This window comes from Bison bison, unplaced genomic scaffold (genome assembly GCF_000754665.1).
Source record: "Bison bison bison isolate TAMUID 2011002044 unplaced genomic scaffold, Bison_UMD1.0 scf7180017864134, whole genome shotgun sequence".
NCBI lineage: Eukaryota > Metazoa > Chordata > Mammalia > Artiodactyla > Bovidae > Bison > Bison bison.
In genome coordinates, this window is record NW_011494706.1 from 5032576 (window position 1) to 5050564 (window position 17989).

General features: G+C 32.8%; 1 protein-coding gene across 3 annotated transcripts in view; it reads right to left on the reverse strand.

Moving 5' to 3' along the window:
• The window catches only part of CASD1 (CAS1 domain containing 1), a 53855-nt gene that overhangs the window by 9182 nt on the left and 26684 nt on the right, over positions 1-17989 (reverse strand). For 2 of the 3 annotated variants that reach the window (XM_010839766.1, XM_010839764.1), the window contains exons 8-17: positions 16692-16906; positions 14492-14914; positions 13346-13435; positions 8100-8219; positions 6566-6722; positions 5077-5156; positions 3174-3254; positions 2488-2589; positions 1408-1548; positions 621-698 (exon numbers count right to left, since the gene is read on the reverse strand). In XM_010839766.1, coding sequence (XP_010838068.1) covers positions 621-698; positions 1408-1548; positions 2488-2589; positions 3174-3254; positions 5077-5156; positions 6566-6722; positions 8100-8219; positions 13346-13435; positions 14492-14914; positions 16692-16906 — 1487 coding nt within the window. The remainder of the gene's footprint in view (positions 1-620; positions 699-1407; positions 1549-2487; positions 2590-3173; positions 3255-5076; positions 5157-6565; positions 6723-8099; positions 8220-13345; positions 13436-14491; positions 14915-16691; positions 16907-17989) is intronic. The other variant, XM_010839765.1, reaches the window with a different exon arrangement.

Sequence of the window (17989 nt, forward strand, 5' to 3'; positions counted from 1 at the left end):
CCTTTATTGTATTCCCTTGTAGCATCATGAACTTCTGTTCATGAATACTTGGTGATTATACGATTACTATCTGTAACCGAAGAATACAGGCTCTGTGAGGGTAGGGACCACATCTGCTTTGGTCATCACTACATCCCTCAGCATAATATCTAGCACATAGAAAGAAGTATCAAAGACTTGTTAAATGAATTAAAAAAAAACTGTTTAATGAATAAATGTTCAACCATATTTCTGTTGGACTGTAAGTTCTGAGGGCAGGAACTACATGCACTTCTGACCTGTAGCATGGTTCTTAACACATGGAAGGCCATTAATAAGTAAGGCCAAAAACAAGTAAATGAAGAAATCTGAATAAATAAATGATGAAAAAGCAAACAGGAGAAATGAATTAACATTTTCTAAGTGCTTATCAAGTGCTAAACACCGATCATTTTTATACATTTAATAATAACCTTTAATAATCACCCTTTAAAAGAGATTTTAGTATCTCTATTACAGTAGAGGAAGGTAGGGCTTAGAAAGATATACTACATTTAATAGATTCCGATTTAAAAGTTGTCTCTAAAGACTCCTGTTCTAATCAAAAACTTAGAAAACTTTCTCTAAATAAAGATAATTACCTGCACCACAGAGACGGATGGGTGGAGTTCATTGCACTGTGCTTTGTTTTTACAACTGCTAGCCCAGATGGAATAGGTCTAAAACAAAACATTTATGGGTCACTTCACAAACATAGCTATGCCTTAAAAAGGCAGCACTCAATTTTAAGAAGTTTCTTTATAACATACTTCATAATTTTTTTAAAGATTTCTTTTTTTTTTTTGGATGTGGACCATTTTAAAAGCCTTTATTGAATTTGTTACAATATTGCTTTTGTTTCATGTTTTGACTTTTTTGGCCAGGAGCCATGTGGTATCTTAGCTGCCTGACCAAGGATCAAACCCACACCTCCTGCATTGGAAGGCAAAGTTCTAACCACTGGACTGCCAGGGAAGTCCGACATGATACTTCATTATGCTATTAAAGTTCAGTAAAAACTGTACACAGGTTTGCTCCTCTCTCATTTTGGCAAGCTCAAATATAACAAAGTAGAGAGAAAGGAGCATAAGTCTGTTTTTCCAGAAATAGTGATCATAATGCAGTGATGGCTCTTTCTGTTAAATATCTTATATTTTTTCCCAAACTTACTACAACTTTTAAAATTCCTATATCATTGAGATCTCAAGTTATTCTTCATATTTAACACATATATGTTTATATTCTCTTTAGAATTTATGTTCAATTTAAAATGAGAAAAAGATATTTCAAAAGTAAAAGATTTTATTCATTAAAAATAAATGATTAAATTCTTAATTTTCTGCACCATTTGGGATTTTGGAAATTTAGAAGATTACATGTGAAACTTACCAAGAAAGAAACTACTGAAATAAATAATAGAAAATTTGAAATTTTGCTTGAAAAAAGAGGTTCACCCTTTCCTTCAGAAAGTATTTGGCGCTTCTGTAAAGCCAGATAAATGAAAGCAAACAACATTCCATGAAAGACTACCTGAAAAATAAGGGGGGAAAACCTGTTTTAAATAGCTACTTTTCAATAAATAGCAAATATACTTGGTAAAGGAGCACAATATGTATAGAAGTATATAGGTTAAAAGCTTAAAGATCCAAAGTTTCTGTGAAGAACCTAAAATCAAGAAATGAGGTCAAGTCAATGATCATTGGAAACAATCTGCAATGGACAAGCAAACATCTCTTGCAATGACAAGATAAGCTGGTTTACTTCAAGTAGTCTCAGCAGCAAGTAAAGAAATAAAGACATTTTATATATCTAGATAAAACCATAATTTGAAAAGATACATGCACCCCAATGTTCACTGAAGCACTATTTACAACAGCCAGGACGTGGAAGCAACCTAAATATCCATCAGTGGGTGAATGGACAAAGATGTGGTACATATATACAATGGAACATTACTCAGCCATAAAAAAGAATGAAAAAATGCCACTTGCAGTAATAGTAATTCTTGCCTGGGAAATCCCATGGACAGAGGAGCCTGGTGGGCTACAGTCCATGGGATCTCAAAAGAGTCAGACATGACTTAGAGACTAAACAACCACAAGCCCTGGGCACATGTTGCCAAACTGCTATGATACTCCTGACTTTAAACCCTTCCCAACATTTAAGAATTTTCATTTAAAAACTGACACATTGTAAATCAAGTATATTTCAGTTAAAAAATAATAATCTTTAAAAGACCAGATTAATCAAAACAATAACAATAAATGTTAAGATAAACTGTTTAGAAATAAAAAGTATTTTGCCCACTGCAAAAAAGAAAAGAAAACCAAGGGGTGGGCTGGACTGCTTTGATTTACCAAATCAACATGTTTCCTTATTCCAAAACCAAATAAAAACAAATCACATTTTTCCAAATAAGTTTTAAAAGTATAATTTGAAATGGCAAAAGAGCAGAAGGTAAATACATACATAACGGTCTAACCTCCATCTGAACCACCATTCATATACATTTCCTTTCAGTTCAAAACACTTGGACAATGGCCAAAGAGAAAAGATCTTCTCAAATGCACCCTGAGAAGAGGAATTCAGAAAATTAAGATGGTATAAGTCAATACTGGCTTTTGCAATTCTATTATAAACTGTAATTTTCTAAAGTTAAGATTATATTAAGGTCATTTGTAATTTTAAAATTCTATTTATTTCATATCAAAATGTCATTTCATTTGAAAAGAAACTTATTTTACTAATGGGTAGTAAAGATAACAAAACATTTTTGTTAACTTACTTTCATAGCACATGAAAGGCTATTGAGACCGCAAAATCAAAAAAAAAAAAAAAAACAGAACAAAACAAACCCCAAGTTGGTAATTGGAAAGTTATTCCATTTAATCTAGTGTACAAAAGAGCTACTATTTAATGATCAAAACACAAAACTACAAATTACTTCAGCCAATATGGTATCAATAACCTAAAGGATGATGGTTAAAGTTATAGTTTTTCTTTATGTAATGTCCTTAATAATCAATCTATAATGAACCATATAAATTAAAAGAATCCTCTGAATTAGTCACCTTACGCAATCAAGTATACCCAAATGCCATTATTAGACTTTGAAACAAAGCTTACAACTTTACTCTGGTCATTAGTGAATGTACCTTCTTATTGATCTGACAGTCTGGAAAATCTGGGAATGAAGGGGCAGAAGTCTTGGGTACATTTCTGAACATTAATGAAGTCTTTCAAAAAAGAGAACAAAACACTCAATTTCCAGACTAAAGAATGACAACAAACGCTATTATGGAAACTCCATTATTACACATGATGCCATGGCATTAAAAAAAAATGTGTAACTTCAGTTTTTTAAAAGGCTAATAAAAAATCAAAGTAAAACATGAAAATAGTATTATGTTTTAGGTAATACCAAATCTTTAGGTCAGAAGAACTTTATTATTTTAATAAAATGCAATATTCTCCATTTAGTCACAGAATTTAAAATGCTAGTCACTTATAAAAATAGGTTCTATCAAGGTCTATGCCTCAGGATGATTATTACCAAGACCTGCAATATGAAGTGTATACATATTATATCACATTTCTCTATTACACCAACATGTATTAGAGATACAGGATTCCATAGATCATGTATCAAGTTTATTTCTCATCAAAATTTATTTTTTATGTAATCAATAAGCAAGTATTTAATGAGCACCCATTTGCGCAAGGCACTGGGCTGTACTGGGCTATTTCTGTTTTTTTTTTTCTTAGCCAGTAGTCAATACTGATTCAAAGTTAAATCTTAATTCTTTTTATGAACTCCTGGTCTGTCTTCGTCTCCCTCCCTCAGATGAACCAGGGAGTCTTGGGAATTTTAATGACTAATTGTCAAGTGGCACTGGCACCCCACTCCAGTACTCTTGCCTGGAAAATCCCATGGACGGAGGAGCCTGGTGGGCTGCAGTCCATGGGGTCGCTAAGAGTCGGACACGACTGCGCGACTTCACTTTCACTCTTCACTTTCATGCACTGGAGAAGGAAATGGCAACCCACTCCAGTGTTCTTGCCTGGAGAATCCCAGGGACGGCGGAGCCTGGTGGGCTGCTGTCTATGGGGTCGCACAGAGTTGAACACAACTGAAGGGACTTAGCAGCGGCAGCAGCAGTGTGACACTCAACTGGCTATTTCTTTAACATTTGCCTATTGTTTCCTTATTACTTTACATATTTCCTGCAAAAAACCTTAGAAGTCAGGAAGATATAAGATACTTTATTTCTAAGAATGAAAATAAACAGGAAAGCCTATAGAAAAAAAAAAAAGAAAAGCCCTCTATAGGAGTTTACAGACACACACACACACACACAATGCTCATATGGCATTTTCATCTGGTAGAGTCGGATACAAGACAGTGTTGGAGATGGCAGTAGACTACAGAATATGTCACAACTAAATGCATTTAAATTAAAATATTGTTATAAATATCATGCTGCCCAAATAATAAGTCTGTTTGATGGACTGACCAGCAGGTAGCAGTTTGCCACCTTGAGAAAATAGTTAAGAAAATCTCAACCATCAAAATAGGGGGATAAAAGGTTAGAGATACATACTACATATAAACAAGTCCCTCTGCCCCTAAGTTGGCTTTATTAACAGCCAAATTTTTGCTCTATGAATTTATGGGAAAAGTCAAGTAACACTTTGATGCCATGAATAATGCACAAACCAAGTTGCAAATTCTGTCAAGAGAATTTTGATCTTCACTTAGAGTAGTGTCTTAGAAGAGGCGTTCAATAAAAGTTTGATTGATCAAAGTCAAGTAAAATGGATTCTGAACAATTGCCAGAGGAACAGCTTTAAATTGCTCTTACAACAAAAACAGAGGTAACAAAAGTAGATAGGTCTCAAAAGAACTCCACTGAGTAGTCAACTACAGAGTGACACTTTTATTATAGTCATTAAAAAATGAAGCTTCAAAAAAAGCTCTGATTCTTCTCTCATACTTTAACAGATTTTAACTTTAGAATAAAATACAACAAAATGTAAACCAAAAAGGACAATACAAACCTGAGAATATGCCAAAAAACATATACATAACAGCAAGAAGGCTAGTTTCAACAGTAAGCCAAAATGCCACAAACAATTTCCTAAGAGAGAAAATATTTAATTTACTAAGAAATGTAAACTTACATTAGAAAACATGTTAAATACTCTCTATTTAACATATTAATACCCTGCATAGTTCTTTATAATAATTTAAGGCTGCCTACAGGATACACAAAATATATCTAAGTAGAATAAATTACAAGTGGGACACAAAGGAAGAAAAGGTGGAGCGTCCGTACTAGGAATGAGGCTACAACATTAATCTGATACCCCATATACTTGATATTTAGCCACTCTAAATGCATTTGAAAATACATCCCAGATTAAATTATACTATTCATTATTGAAAGTTACAACAAAACTTGGAACAGGTTCAATGTAATTCTAACAAACACTCATGTTTAATAACTTAGGTAATACTGCTGAAACATTACAGTTTTAAGGAGGGAGCTTAAGAACTTCCCAGTGGACTAGTTTAATCATAAGATGTATTTCAACATACGCATATTTTAAAGTTATGTGTTCACAGTTTATACATATTGATTATCATTTTATAAATATGCAGGGTTTGTGTTGAGGAATTGAACCACAGACTCTCCAAGACACAAATGGACTTTACTGAAGGCTGGAGCTTAACTCTTTCCTGAAAAATTGTTTTGTATTATAATAGAAGTCAACAGAAAATATTTTTTTGATATATAATATTTGATTGAAAGACCTAAAAGACATTATTAAAGATTAAAAAAAAATTCTTTTTCCAAAACAAAAAAAACACAAGCTTCAATTTTAATGACATGATCTTGATGGAGAAAAGCATTAGGATCAATGACTGTGACCTTACTTTGAACATTCATCAGACCTAGCTGTGTAAAATTTGAAGATGACACCTTGTGGGCACTTACGTTTCCTTAAACATAAAACAGGTTGATAATAACTGCTTAAAGGGTTGTTTAGAAGATAAGCTATACTAGTGATTTTTAAGCTTGTTTGACACAAAAAGCCTTTTTGCAAATGAATGTCCACTCAAAATCTACACACGCACACACACGCGCGCGCACACACACACACACACAGACACAGGGTCAAGTAAACCAGAGCTGCCGAGACTGAAGCAGGATGTGTGGCCCTCTGGCACGCTCCATGCTGGCTCCACACAAGAGAGTTTGAAAACGGCTGCACTAGCCGATACGTAAAATGGCTTTGAAAGTTTAACTTTAAAAAGAGAAAACATAATATAAATGCAAACTATTGTTCCTCACTGTTAATACTACTTGAACCATGTAACTAACATTCTAGAAACATAATTTAAGAACAAATTTTCAAAATATCAATGCTACATATAAATTTAAACTGTCAATACATCTCAATAAAAATAATAGCCTTTAGCAACTAAAAAGAAACTTGCACTGGAAGAATATATTTATTAACATTAGTAAGAAAATATATTTACCGTTTGCTTTTTTTTGGGTTATTTGTGGCCATAGTGCTAAAGTAACATATATGACCATGAACCATACAGTGACCAAGGGGACAAAGTAATAGAATTGATAAGGCCGATCCATTACTATGCATAACACCACTACCAGGAAATTGAGACGAAATAAGACCTATTAAAAAGGAGAAGAAAACGGTTTTCACTTTGAAAAGTAGACAGATTCTCTCTGACAGAGTATAAACGTTTAAGACTAAAATAATAACTGTACAAGTACCATTTACTAATCCCTAAAAAATCATATTTGTTCTAAAATCATTGTAAAGAGTTGAACATAAAATATTTATGCATCATTTTATTAACTGGATCCCAGAAAAACACCAACCTCTGGCTACAAGTGTCATCTTGTTAAATGCAGGAAAAGAATCATAAACTTCCTTCCCAGAGCTACAGTTTATAAACAAAAGATTAGATTATCTCAATGAAAGAATGTCCATTTGATCTCCGTTTGATGTTGATTCATCCCATGTGGTATTAAGTTCAAAGTTTTAATAGATACAAAATAATATTACTCAAATTAAAAAGGGTCTTTGAAAAACAAAAGTATCTTTGGGACTTCTGTAACAGTCATTTCAGATGGTGTGATGTCAAAGAACACAGAATTTGAGCAGATTAATATTAGAGCTTTATCACTTACTATGTGACTAAGTGAAAGTCGCTCGGTCGTGTCTGACTCTTTGAGACACCAGGGACTGTACAGTGCATGGAGTTCTCCAGGCTAGAGTACTGGATTGGGTAGTCATTCCCTTCTCCAGGGGATCTTTTGAATCAGGGATCAAACCCAGGGATCCCACATTGCAGGCGGATTCTTTACCAGCTGAACCACAAGAGAGGCCAAGAATACTGGAGTAGGTCGCCTATCCCTTCTCCAGCGGATCTTCCTGACCCAGGAGCTGAACCAGGGTCTCCTGCATTGCAGGAGGATTCTTTACCAACTGAGCCATCAGGGAAGCTTAGGCAAATTATTTAGCCTCTCTGAGCCTCAGTGTCCTTGTCTGTAAACATAAAGATCATAACTCAGGGTTGTAATGAAGGGTAAATAGAATAATGTTTACAAACTGCCTAGCACAATGTAGAAACTTAACAAATCTTAATCCTCTTCTTAGAGACAGAAAACATAGCATATTATAACAATCCCAGGTAACTGCACATTTCTACAAAACTAAACAGGGAGGCCTGGCGTGCTGCGATTCATGGGGTCACAAAGAGCCAAACACGACTGAGCGACGGAACTGAACTGAAAATGATTCAGCAATGTTTTCCCTTGTGTGCATCTATTATACATTCGTCTAAATTCTGTTTTTCCATCCCTCAGTAATAAATTACTTATTTTGAATTATTAACCATAGAACATGGAAATAATACAACTTTAAAGTGCCATTTCACAAATTCAAATTACTTCAAATTATTCATGGCCATATTTATATTTTCTCAACAGTCAGGCACAAAAGCACGTTGAAATGAAAGAAAAAGAAAAACAATGCATTCCTACCTGACATACTCTATGGATTCCAAAGTCTCCTTTGACCCAAAAGTATGAGAAATGCCCATACCCTGTCTGAAATAGATACGCAGCAACCAGAACCCGAATGTGCATGTACACAGGCAAAAACTGTGGACAAAAATAAACAGGTCAAATACCTAACTAATCAGAACCAGTACATTTAACCAAGACAATGGAGCATTATCATCATTCGGTGTTAGCTCAATGAATAGATTTATTCTCAAAAATTAGGCATTATAGCAGGGGTTAAAATTAAAAAAGTAGACTCTGGAATCTGATGGACCTAGATTCAAATTCTGGCTCTAACAGTTATGTGACTTTAGAGTTTTCTAAACTGCAAAATGGAAGTATCTTCTCCTTTCTCAAAGGGTTTTGTGAGAAATGAATGATTTGATAAATGTGAAGCACTTTATACACTTCATTCAACTTGAATTAAATATATGATATCCATAATTATTAATCATCATATATGCTGAACATGAGGTCACTCTGGAGTTCACATTTTCTCAATAAGAAGATTAAAAAAACAAACAAAATCCTACATTTTTGGCCCCCTTAAACATATAGAATTTAGACTTGTAAATAAAATTGTCACAATTACTTATTACTTAGCAAAAATTACACATTTAAAAAATATGCAAGCATAATTCAGAAATATTATTTCCCTCCTAATCTTTTATAAAACAATTTTATTTTTCCCTCCTTCTTCGATGTTTCATCTTTACCATGATTTTTCAAAGCATCACATCTTCACTTCTGTCTAAGCTGAAATACATTTCTCATCTATATCTTATGGGAGTCACTGGAAACATTATTTCCTTTACAAGTCCTAATTCTCTTAACCTTAAACCACTGTCATTGCACCTCTCCACCACGTATTCGTCCCTTGGTTGTCTATTCACTATTTCACAACACAGGTAGTGTGCTGCCTTTTAAAATGATCTTTAAAAGACTTGTTCAGTGACATCCAACATTTGTAATAAAAGGCTATCTTTTATGAATAATTACTAAATCTATGTAAACATTTTTTTTTTTTTGCTTCTATTTGATTGACTCATCTGATCATCTCTAATTATCCAGCATTAACACTGGTTATGGCCACTTTAGCTAAGTGTTTCTTCCCCAAGTGATACTTTGCAGGATAAAATAACGAGCAGATGCCTTAAACAGATTTAATAAGGCCTTGAACATATGCATCTTTTGTATGTATCCTTGAACATTTCTTCTATCTTTTCTGAGGGATAACTTTTTTCTGGAAGGAAACCCCCGATTATAATAAATTATAAGTTCTTCAATATAGCCTCCACTTTAGCCAAACCGTTAGATTCTCTGTCTCCTAAACTGGCCCTTCTTGTGTTTTCCTGCTGCCTCTCCTTTGTTTACCTGCTCATTCTACCCTGGAATGTTCTCCTAATCACATGTCATTTATACATATCCTATTCTTCTCGAGAGCCCTGGTGACATTTTCCAATCTTTTACTCTCAGATGAAAGTCATTTCTTCTTCCTTTGACGTCTTTTAGTACAAACATCTACATATCAGATTTTTTATTTATTGTTCTTCATCATTAGTTCTTTCTAAATGTCTTATCATTAGATGGGAAATTTTCAGTGCAGGTATAACATATTAGAATCAAGGGGATGAAGGTGGGAACACAGGATTGAAAGAGACTTGAAACTGTTCTAATCCAAACCTGTATCTTTACTTTATTCTTGATTGCACTTTAAAATATTTCCTTCAAGTATTTGAGCACCTTTTAATAGTGGAAAACATACAAATTCTCAAGGCAATCCATTCCATTTTCAGATGGTCATTAATTGCTATAAAGTTCCTTGTCATGAAAAACTGAAATCAAACTATGTAAAAGCTACCACTTTAAGCTCCCTAGGGCAGTGTTCTGCAATGAAATAAAATGCGAGCCGTGTGGCAAATCTTTCATGTGGCTGCCAGACATTTAAACAGTTAAAAGAAATAAGTGAAATTAATTTTAATAAACAAATTTTATTTAACTCAATATACCCAAAATATTATACCATCCCAACATATATGAGACATTTCATATTTTTTCATACTAGGTTTGTGAACTTTGTATACATTTATCAAAATGAATCATACTTAATCTTATACATATTTCACATTTCAGAACATCTCAATTCTGACTGCACTTCAAGTGCTCAGTGGCCACCAAAATGGACAGCTTAGCTCTAGACCCATATGCATGCCCTTTATCACTTTTACATCTGAGTGTTCTGTAAGCATTTATAAACAGAGGTCAAACAGGCTAATCATTCCCAAGTACGTAAACCATTCTCCATGAAACATGCTTTTGAGCCCCTTCAAGAATGGGTCTGGGCCTACAATGTTGAGACTTAAGTCATATTTAAACAGGAAATGCAACCATTTAAATGGAATTAAACACTATCACAATTTGCCAAGTTTCTACCAATGCTGCATTATTGCAAATGTTGTATGAAACTTTTGACTTTTTAAAGATAAAGCCAACAGAAGAGTTGCAAGAACAGTGCAACACACGCCTGTTTACTGTGCTGAACTACTTAAAAAGTGTGTTGCTGCCACATGACACCATCTCTAGAAATTTCAGCAACTACCAGTATCACCGAAGAAAGAACAGTTTCTTACATGACTGTAATACCATTATAACACCCAATAAATTTAATATGAATATAACAGCATCCACTGTACAATCCATATACAAATTTCTTTGATTGTCCCAGTGATATCCTTTATTATTAATTTTTTTTTTAAATTTAGGAACCTTAAGAATCATACACTGCATTTATTTTTTATTCCTCTTTAGCCTCCTTTAATCTGAACTGTTTTCCTTTTTTGTCTTTCAAGAGTCAAATAGTACAACAAAATGTTAGTATTAAAAATGTATTTAGTATCCAACTTCATTAGAATTAATAACGAGGCTGACTTCTGGTTCTGTTCTTTTTCTAGCCTCACAAATTTTCCCTTAAGACCTTCAGGGAAGTTATTTACAAACTCTCAAAGAAGAAAAAGCCACAATGGAACACAAAGTCATCTACTGTATATACCTAACTTGCTGTACACTCTATATCTGATATAAGTTATGTTTTAAAGGAATTTTTACACCAACAATTGCAATCTGCCAGTCCACCTAGATTATTTTAATAATTCTCTGTAATTTTTTACATAGTTTCTATTTTACTATAAAAACACGGCACAACTAATGCTTGACATATTTTACTCAAAATATAAAACATTAATAAGGTAATTAAGATAATCATGACAATTAAAAAGTTTTTAATGAGGGTAATTCCACAAATATCCAAGAATCAAGTCCCAAATATGTTATAACCCATGCTGATAATGCTTTGCCAAATGTAGATACAGGTAATTTTTAACCACAAAATTCTATATAAAAGAACAGGGATATGTGAATCATCACAAATGATCTTTATATCTTTCCAGAATATAGTCATTATAAAATTGTAATTTAGAATGAATTGGGATGTAGTTTAAGACGTATTAGAATGTTAACTTGGCAAATGATTATAATAGAATGCCAAGCTGCTTTCATCCCTTTACGATCCAAATGCTTTCTGCAATCACTGAATTTGTTTTTTGTTTTTTTTTTTTTTTAACAGTACTATTACTCTTTAGTATGTCAGCAATTAATTATGTCTTTAAGTGGCATTTTCTTAAAACAAAACCCTTTCCACATCCTCTCAAATCTTTCCCCATCCCCACCCCAAATTAATCTAATCTTTCTTCACGTGTCAGAGCTATTTCCATGACTCAATATTCATCTTTACTTACTTTCTAGAGAACTTGCTAAATTTATCCTACAAATTCTGAATCGGGCTTATAAACTAACCCTTACTATTTTCATGTCTTCTTGCTTTGGATCTCTTTTACGGTCTTGGCTCTTCCACAATTGCTTGAACTTACTAGGTCCCCTCCAGCTGCAGTGCCACAGGAATTTCACTGCTGTCACAAATATACATATTATAGCTGTGCAACTTCAGTTTTAAAAGTTATACTTCTCCCTCTGCCTTTTACCCTTTTAACAAGTCATTCATAAAATTACCAGCAATTTTTGAAAATAAACAGACTTAATGAAGAATAACATTAGTACTAATTGTTAAGAGATATCTGATGAACCCCAGTATTATTTAACTGTTGCTATGGAAATTTAAAAACACTCCTTTCTGGCAAATCTCCCCTGTTATCTCAATATGATATTGATTCTATGTTAAATTACTGTTTATAGATATGTGCTTTATATAAGCAAATAAAATAAAAACCAGTTCATGTTCAATAGTCCCCAAATTATGAAACAATCTGTTAAATTTTTAAAACATATTTTTTAGAAATAAAATAAAATTTTATTTCTTTAAAAACAAATTTTATAGAAATCAATTTGTACCTTCACTTAAAAAGTGTGAAAAGCGGTTATTAGATACCTAGGTTCACTCTTAAAATCTTGTTTTAACTGTAGCTCTAATGTTACAATTCTGAATACATTTTTTTCTACCCCTACCAAATCTGGTGTCTCCAGTTAATGAGAACCCTAAGTCTAAAAGACTTAAAAAGACACCTACTTGAGGGAAAAATGATTTTGGCCAGGTACAGAGGGCACCAGGTGAGCTAAGGAAGAGTCCTCCATCTCATGGAAGCGGTAATACTTAGGAGGTATGGAACATAATATATGGTCAACAACAGAAGACCATCAGTATCTGAGGATTCTGAATACTGAGGCAAGACAGTTCTACATTTTTAAACTTTAGAAGTATAAAAATGGTTGGTTAAACTTGCTAAAATACAATGAAGGGTAGAATATAAAATATAATCATCTAATCTGATTTCTTTTAATAGTAACTTGCCTATTCTAAGTCCTTTGCAACTAAGTATCATCTAGAAAGCCTCTTAATAACTTAAATTAGTTTTCTAACAGTATGACATGAAACAATACCCTTGGATGATTGTTCCTACTACATCAAAATTAATGTCAGGTAAATACAAACAAATTATTGCCTTATCTTTTAAAAAATAATTATTTTGCTTTTAAGTGTACACATTCTCAGATCAGGTGGTAGAAGAGAAATGGGAAGACAGAAAGATGGGGTGGGAAATAAGATGGGTCTCTAAATGGTAGAGAATATTAAACACAAAGAGTTGGTGTCCTAAAGGAAACATTAAGGTGACATTATTTCCTATATTTTCTGAACTTAAATTTTAAATACTTACTGTACTTGCTCCAGAGATATGATAAATCAAAATCACAAGTTGCATCCAGCCTTTCCATTCATCTGTTTGTTCTCTATTTAATACTTTAGTCTGTGCAAAATAATTAATATTTGTTTTAAAAATCATCAAAAAGCTATTATTTAGACAGAATATATTAAATATGTTAAAATTTTTCTTATAGGATATAAATTAATCCTTCTTTCAAAAGAACCTTGGGGGGAAAACAGTTAAAGACTGTCATTTAGTTTCTTGATAAAAGAGATAATAAACTATTTAAGTATAATATGAATTAAAAAATGAACATAAAAGAGATTTTAAATATTTAAGTTGAATCATATGGTTTAATATTATTTTTTAAACTGTGACAGATGTGTTTATAAATCTAAAAAGTGGTATTTTATAATTTTCTTTAAGAAAATCTTAAATTTCAGTTAGAAAAAATTAAAATTTCAGTTAGAAAAAAATCTCATAGTTCTCTTACACTGTACTGTGAAGAAAAAAGCTCCATTATCATACTTTATTTTCTCTAGAATATTCCCACTGGGGATGAAGAACTGATTAATCATCCTCATATGAAAGTTATTTCTTACAAAAGAATTTATTAATTCAAATAAATCATGACTTATAAAGGAGTTACATTTATATTCTGAGCAATTACAGCAAAGCTAAAATAGGCATTCAGAACACTTTTAACAGTGCCCACATTATTATGTAAGTTCTAATATGTGTGTGCATGCCTGAGTGTATAAATATATAAATAGAAAAAGTGCTTATTAGTGTAATTATATACTTTTAACTTCTAAAAGATAATGGTATCTCATGTTTGTGGACCATCAGAAAGTGGGGAGCATCTCTACTTTCTCCATCCTCAGGCAGGCAAAATAACACCAAGTCACGATATCTTTTTCACAGTCATTATTTTCCAACTTTTCAACAATCTTTATGAAACTGAGCTTTCTCCAAACTGTTTCACAAAAGCAACAGTTAAGAGTCCACCAAGTGACATACAACTGCAATATTCCTTCATCCTCTTCTATATATGTAAATGTTTGTATATGATGGCATGATAAATGGTATTAATTCTTTAATCCAGACTTTATAATGAGATGAGAAGGATAACATGAACTAAAAAGAAATGATTCTTACCTCCTTGGTATTTTCATTGTAAAATACTCCCAAAACCAAGATGTAGATAATAGGAATAAAGAAAGTTGAATGTGTATAAAATTTGTTTTCCTTCATAAATAGATTTGCCCGGTCACACATATAGAAATAAGCCATAATCAGGCCAAGTTTGCAGAAAGACTGTAAAAATATTTCTAATGGAGACACAGGGGGATTGATAATATTTTTCTTTTCTTCTCCACTTTCCAAGTCAGTACAAGGCTTATTCTTCCGATGAGCATTACGATGAATTATATAAAAAATTAAATATCCAACAATAGATAAAGTGAAAAAGCAAGCAGCTAGCTTCTGTATCAGAGTAAGAGGAGGCCGAGGTTGACAACAGGAACCATCTACAGGCTTCAAAATCTTATTGCAATACACGTTCATAAGAATCATTGCACTCTGTGAACAAATCAAGTGATTTCGTTATTATCTTGTCAGTAATGTATTTCCCATTAGATTTTCTCCTGTGAATACAACTGACTTTTTAGCACTGAAACCAAAATGCTTTTGTACTTTTTACTATCATTTCCCAAACAATCATGTAAATAATGATAGTCCTTCAATCTGTAAGTAACTAGTTCAGGGTTTTTCAAACTTCTTGGGTTATGATCCATAGTGAAAAGTTCATTTTATAATGTGACTCAGAATATATATACATACATATAAGAAACAATACCCATCCTTACTACTTGGAATGCATCTGAGTTTTTTCCATTCTATTCTTTAAAAAAAGAAAAAAATACAGATTTCATGACTGTTAATGGGCCGTGACTTTTGGTTACAAAAACACTGACAGATGTCAAGGACCAAAGTATTGTAATTAACAGATATTCAATACAGAAGATACCAAGATACTTAAGATACACTTCCAGTCTTTACATATGAAAAAAGAATGTAGAGTAATTGCCACCAAAAATGATTAACTCTTAGCTAACAATATTTATGTCTCTCATTTGGTTTACAAGTTTATGGACCACTTGGGACTCAATAGTTTTAGTGTTTCTAACTTGAAGTGGAATCTTCAACATAGTTTTATCATCATAAAATATTCTAGGCAAGCTATCAGGAGCCTTTCTAGATGAAGGTTCAGTCAAATTTAGTTTTATTAAAATTTCATGGTTCTAAAAACCTTTAGAACTGTAAAGCATTCAAAGTATTCAGCCATTTAGAAAATCTCATCCTCTCAGCTTTAAGACTTTAGAAGATTCTGAGCCTGGAACTCTTGCAGACACTAGTCTACAAAGTCCATCCCAAGGTTCATAACCAGTTCTAGGGAGTCCACAAAGCCCTTGAAAAAATATGGAGAAGTGTTGTGTGTGTGTGTATGCAAATATGCATTTTTCTACAGGAGAGGAATGGAACAATTACTTTTTATCAGATACAAGGGTTATGTGATACTCAAAAAGATTCAGGACCACTACTTTATCTGTTGCACTGTGTGTGAAAATTTATAATTATCCAGTTCTCTCTTGTATTTAAACTAAAATCCCTTTCCACCCATCAATCTGGAGTTGTTCAGTATCTACTCTGTACCATGACTAATGCTTAGGGTATCAGAATTAGAAGGAAATTTAAAAAAAAAAATGTTCTCCATATTAAAATATTCCCTTCGTGGAAGCTTAATTTTATTTTAAGGTTTAAGGCAAAGAGAACATGGAGCAGTAGTTTTCAAAAATGAATGTAATGAGGACTTAAAAGCTTTTTAAGAGTATCTAGCACTGACTAAATGAAGTTGCATTTCCTTCCTTCCATAACCTTCTTCCTTAGAGTATATGAAAACTCTTACATATTCAGCTAGGTGATGAAAGTCAACTTATTTCTAGATCTATGTCTAGACAGAAAAACTGAAAATAACTGACTGCAATTCAGTTCAGTTTGGTTCAGTCGCTCAGTAGTGTCCGACTCTTTGTGACCCCATGAACTGCAGCACACCAGGTCTCCCTGTCCATCACCAACTCCCAGAGTTCACCCAAACCCACGTCCATCGAGTCGGTGATGCCATCCAGCCATCTCATCCTCTGTCGTCTCCTTTTCATCCTGCCCCTAATCCCTCCCAGCATCAGAGTCTTTTCCAATGAGTCAACTCTTCGCATGAGGTGGCCAAAGTACTGGAACAGTGATATATAGCTATCAGTTAGATATTACGGTCCCTACTGACAGATACAAGAATTCTTACAGTTTCTCTGCTTGATTCAGGAAGATGTAAGCCATCCAAAGATTCCATGATAGTTTCTTGAGCAATCAATTTGGAAACACTGAACACCTTAACATGTGATTTAGAATTTCTGGTGCTGCTATTCAAAATACTGACTGCAGCTTCATTGTAGGCATCTATCTTCTCATTAGTGATCATTTTCCTATTTTCACTTAATAGATCTTCATAAACAGGATCTGCACATGAAACATATTTTTTAAAATACACTTAGAAGTCCCTACTGGTAGAAATTATAATCATGCAAGTAAGTTAACTGCATTTCATATTTTGTTGTTAAAGTTGAGAATTCCAAGCACCTAATAATTCATTTTTTTAAAAATAGTTGACCAAGATTTTGTAATAGATTTCCTAGCTTATAGTCAAATTTTGAATCTATACCTCTCTTCAAATTAAAAGAATTTTATACCTCGTCTCTCTTAAGTACACAACTTTTAGGAAACATTTTTATGTTCTAGCACGTCTTAAGAGTTTGAAAATTTTGGATGCTGGATTATATCAGGTAATGGGAATTCAAAACTGGATTATGGAAGATCACCTAATTAAGAATAGCAATCAATCTTTTCTTTTTCCTCCTGTTGCTGCTTAATTTTTGCAAACTTTAGTCCCACAATTAGGAGGTAATATTACTAATGATCAAAGCTTTTTACCACTTAGCATAATCATTTAAATGTAACTTTTTCTCACTTTAGAAAGAGAAAGGTTAATGAGTCTGTAAATGAAATAGTGATTTTGGAAGAGATTATTACTATCCTTGTTATTTCTCTCAGTTTGACATTAAACTTGGAAATAATTATAATAGTTTCTGACAAACAACTTAAATTGCTAAAATACCCAAGGCATTTCATATTGTGCAGGGCATTAAATAATGGACATTCAATAAACTGAAGTGAGTTGATCTAATGTTAACTTTTTCTTAAAGAATTTCATTGCCAAGTATAAACTAGATGGTTTGAATTTAAATATATTCTGTCAATTCCAAAGAATGTTTACTTCCAATGAGTCTAATATTATGAACCAGATAACTTTTTCTATATTTCCCAATCACAATAAAAACTTTTTAAGAAATAAAATCAAAGGCAAGCATCTAATTTGCCTTTAGGACTTACTCTCTTTGTTATGTTCTATTCTAACTGCTGAGACTCTTGGAGAATTTATTTATTATTAATTTTTTACTTATTATATTTATTAGTCTGTCTGTTCCTTAAGTTCAAAACAGGAAACCAAATAGCTCAAGTTTACTCTAATTTTGCAAACATTTA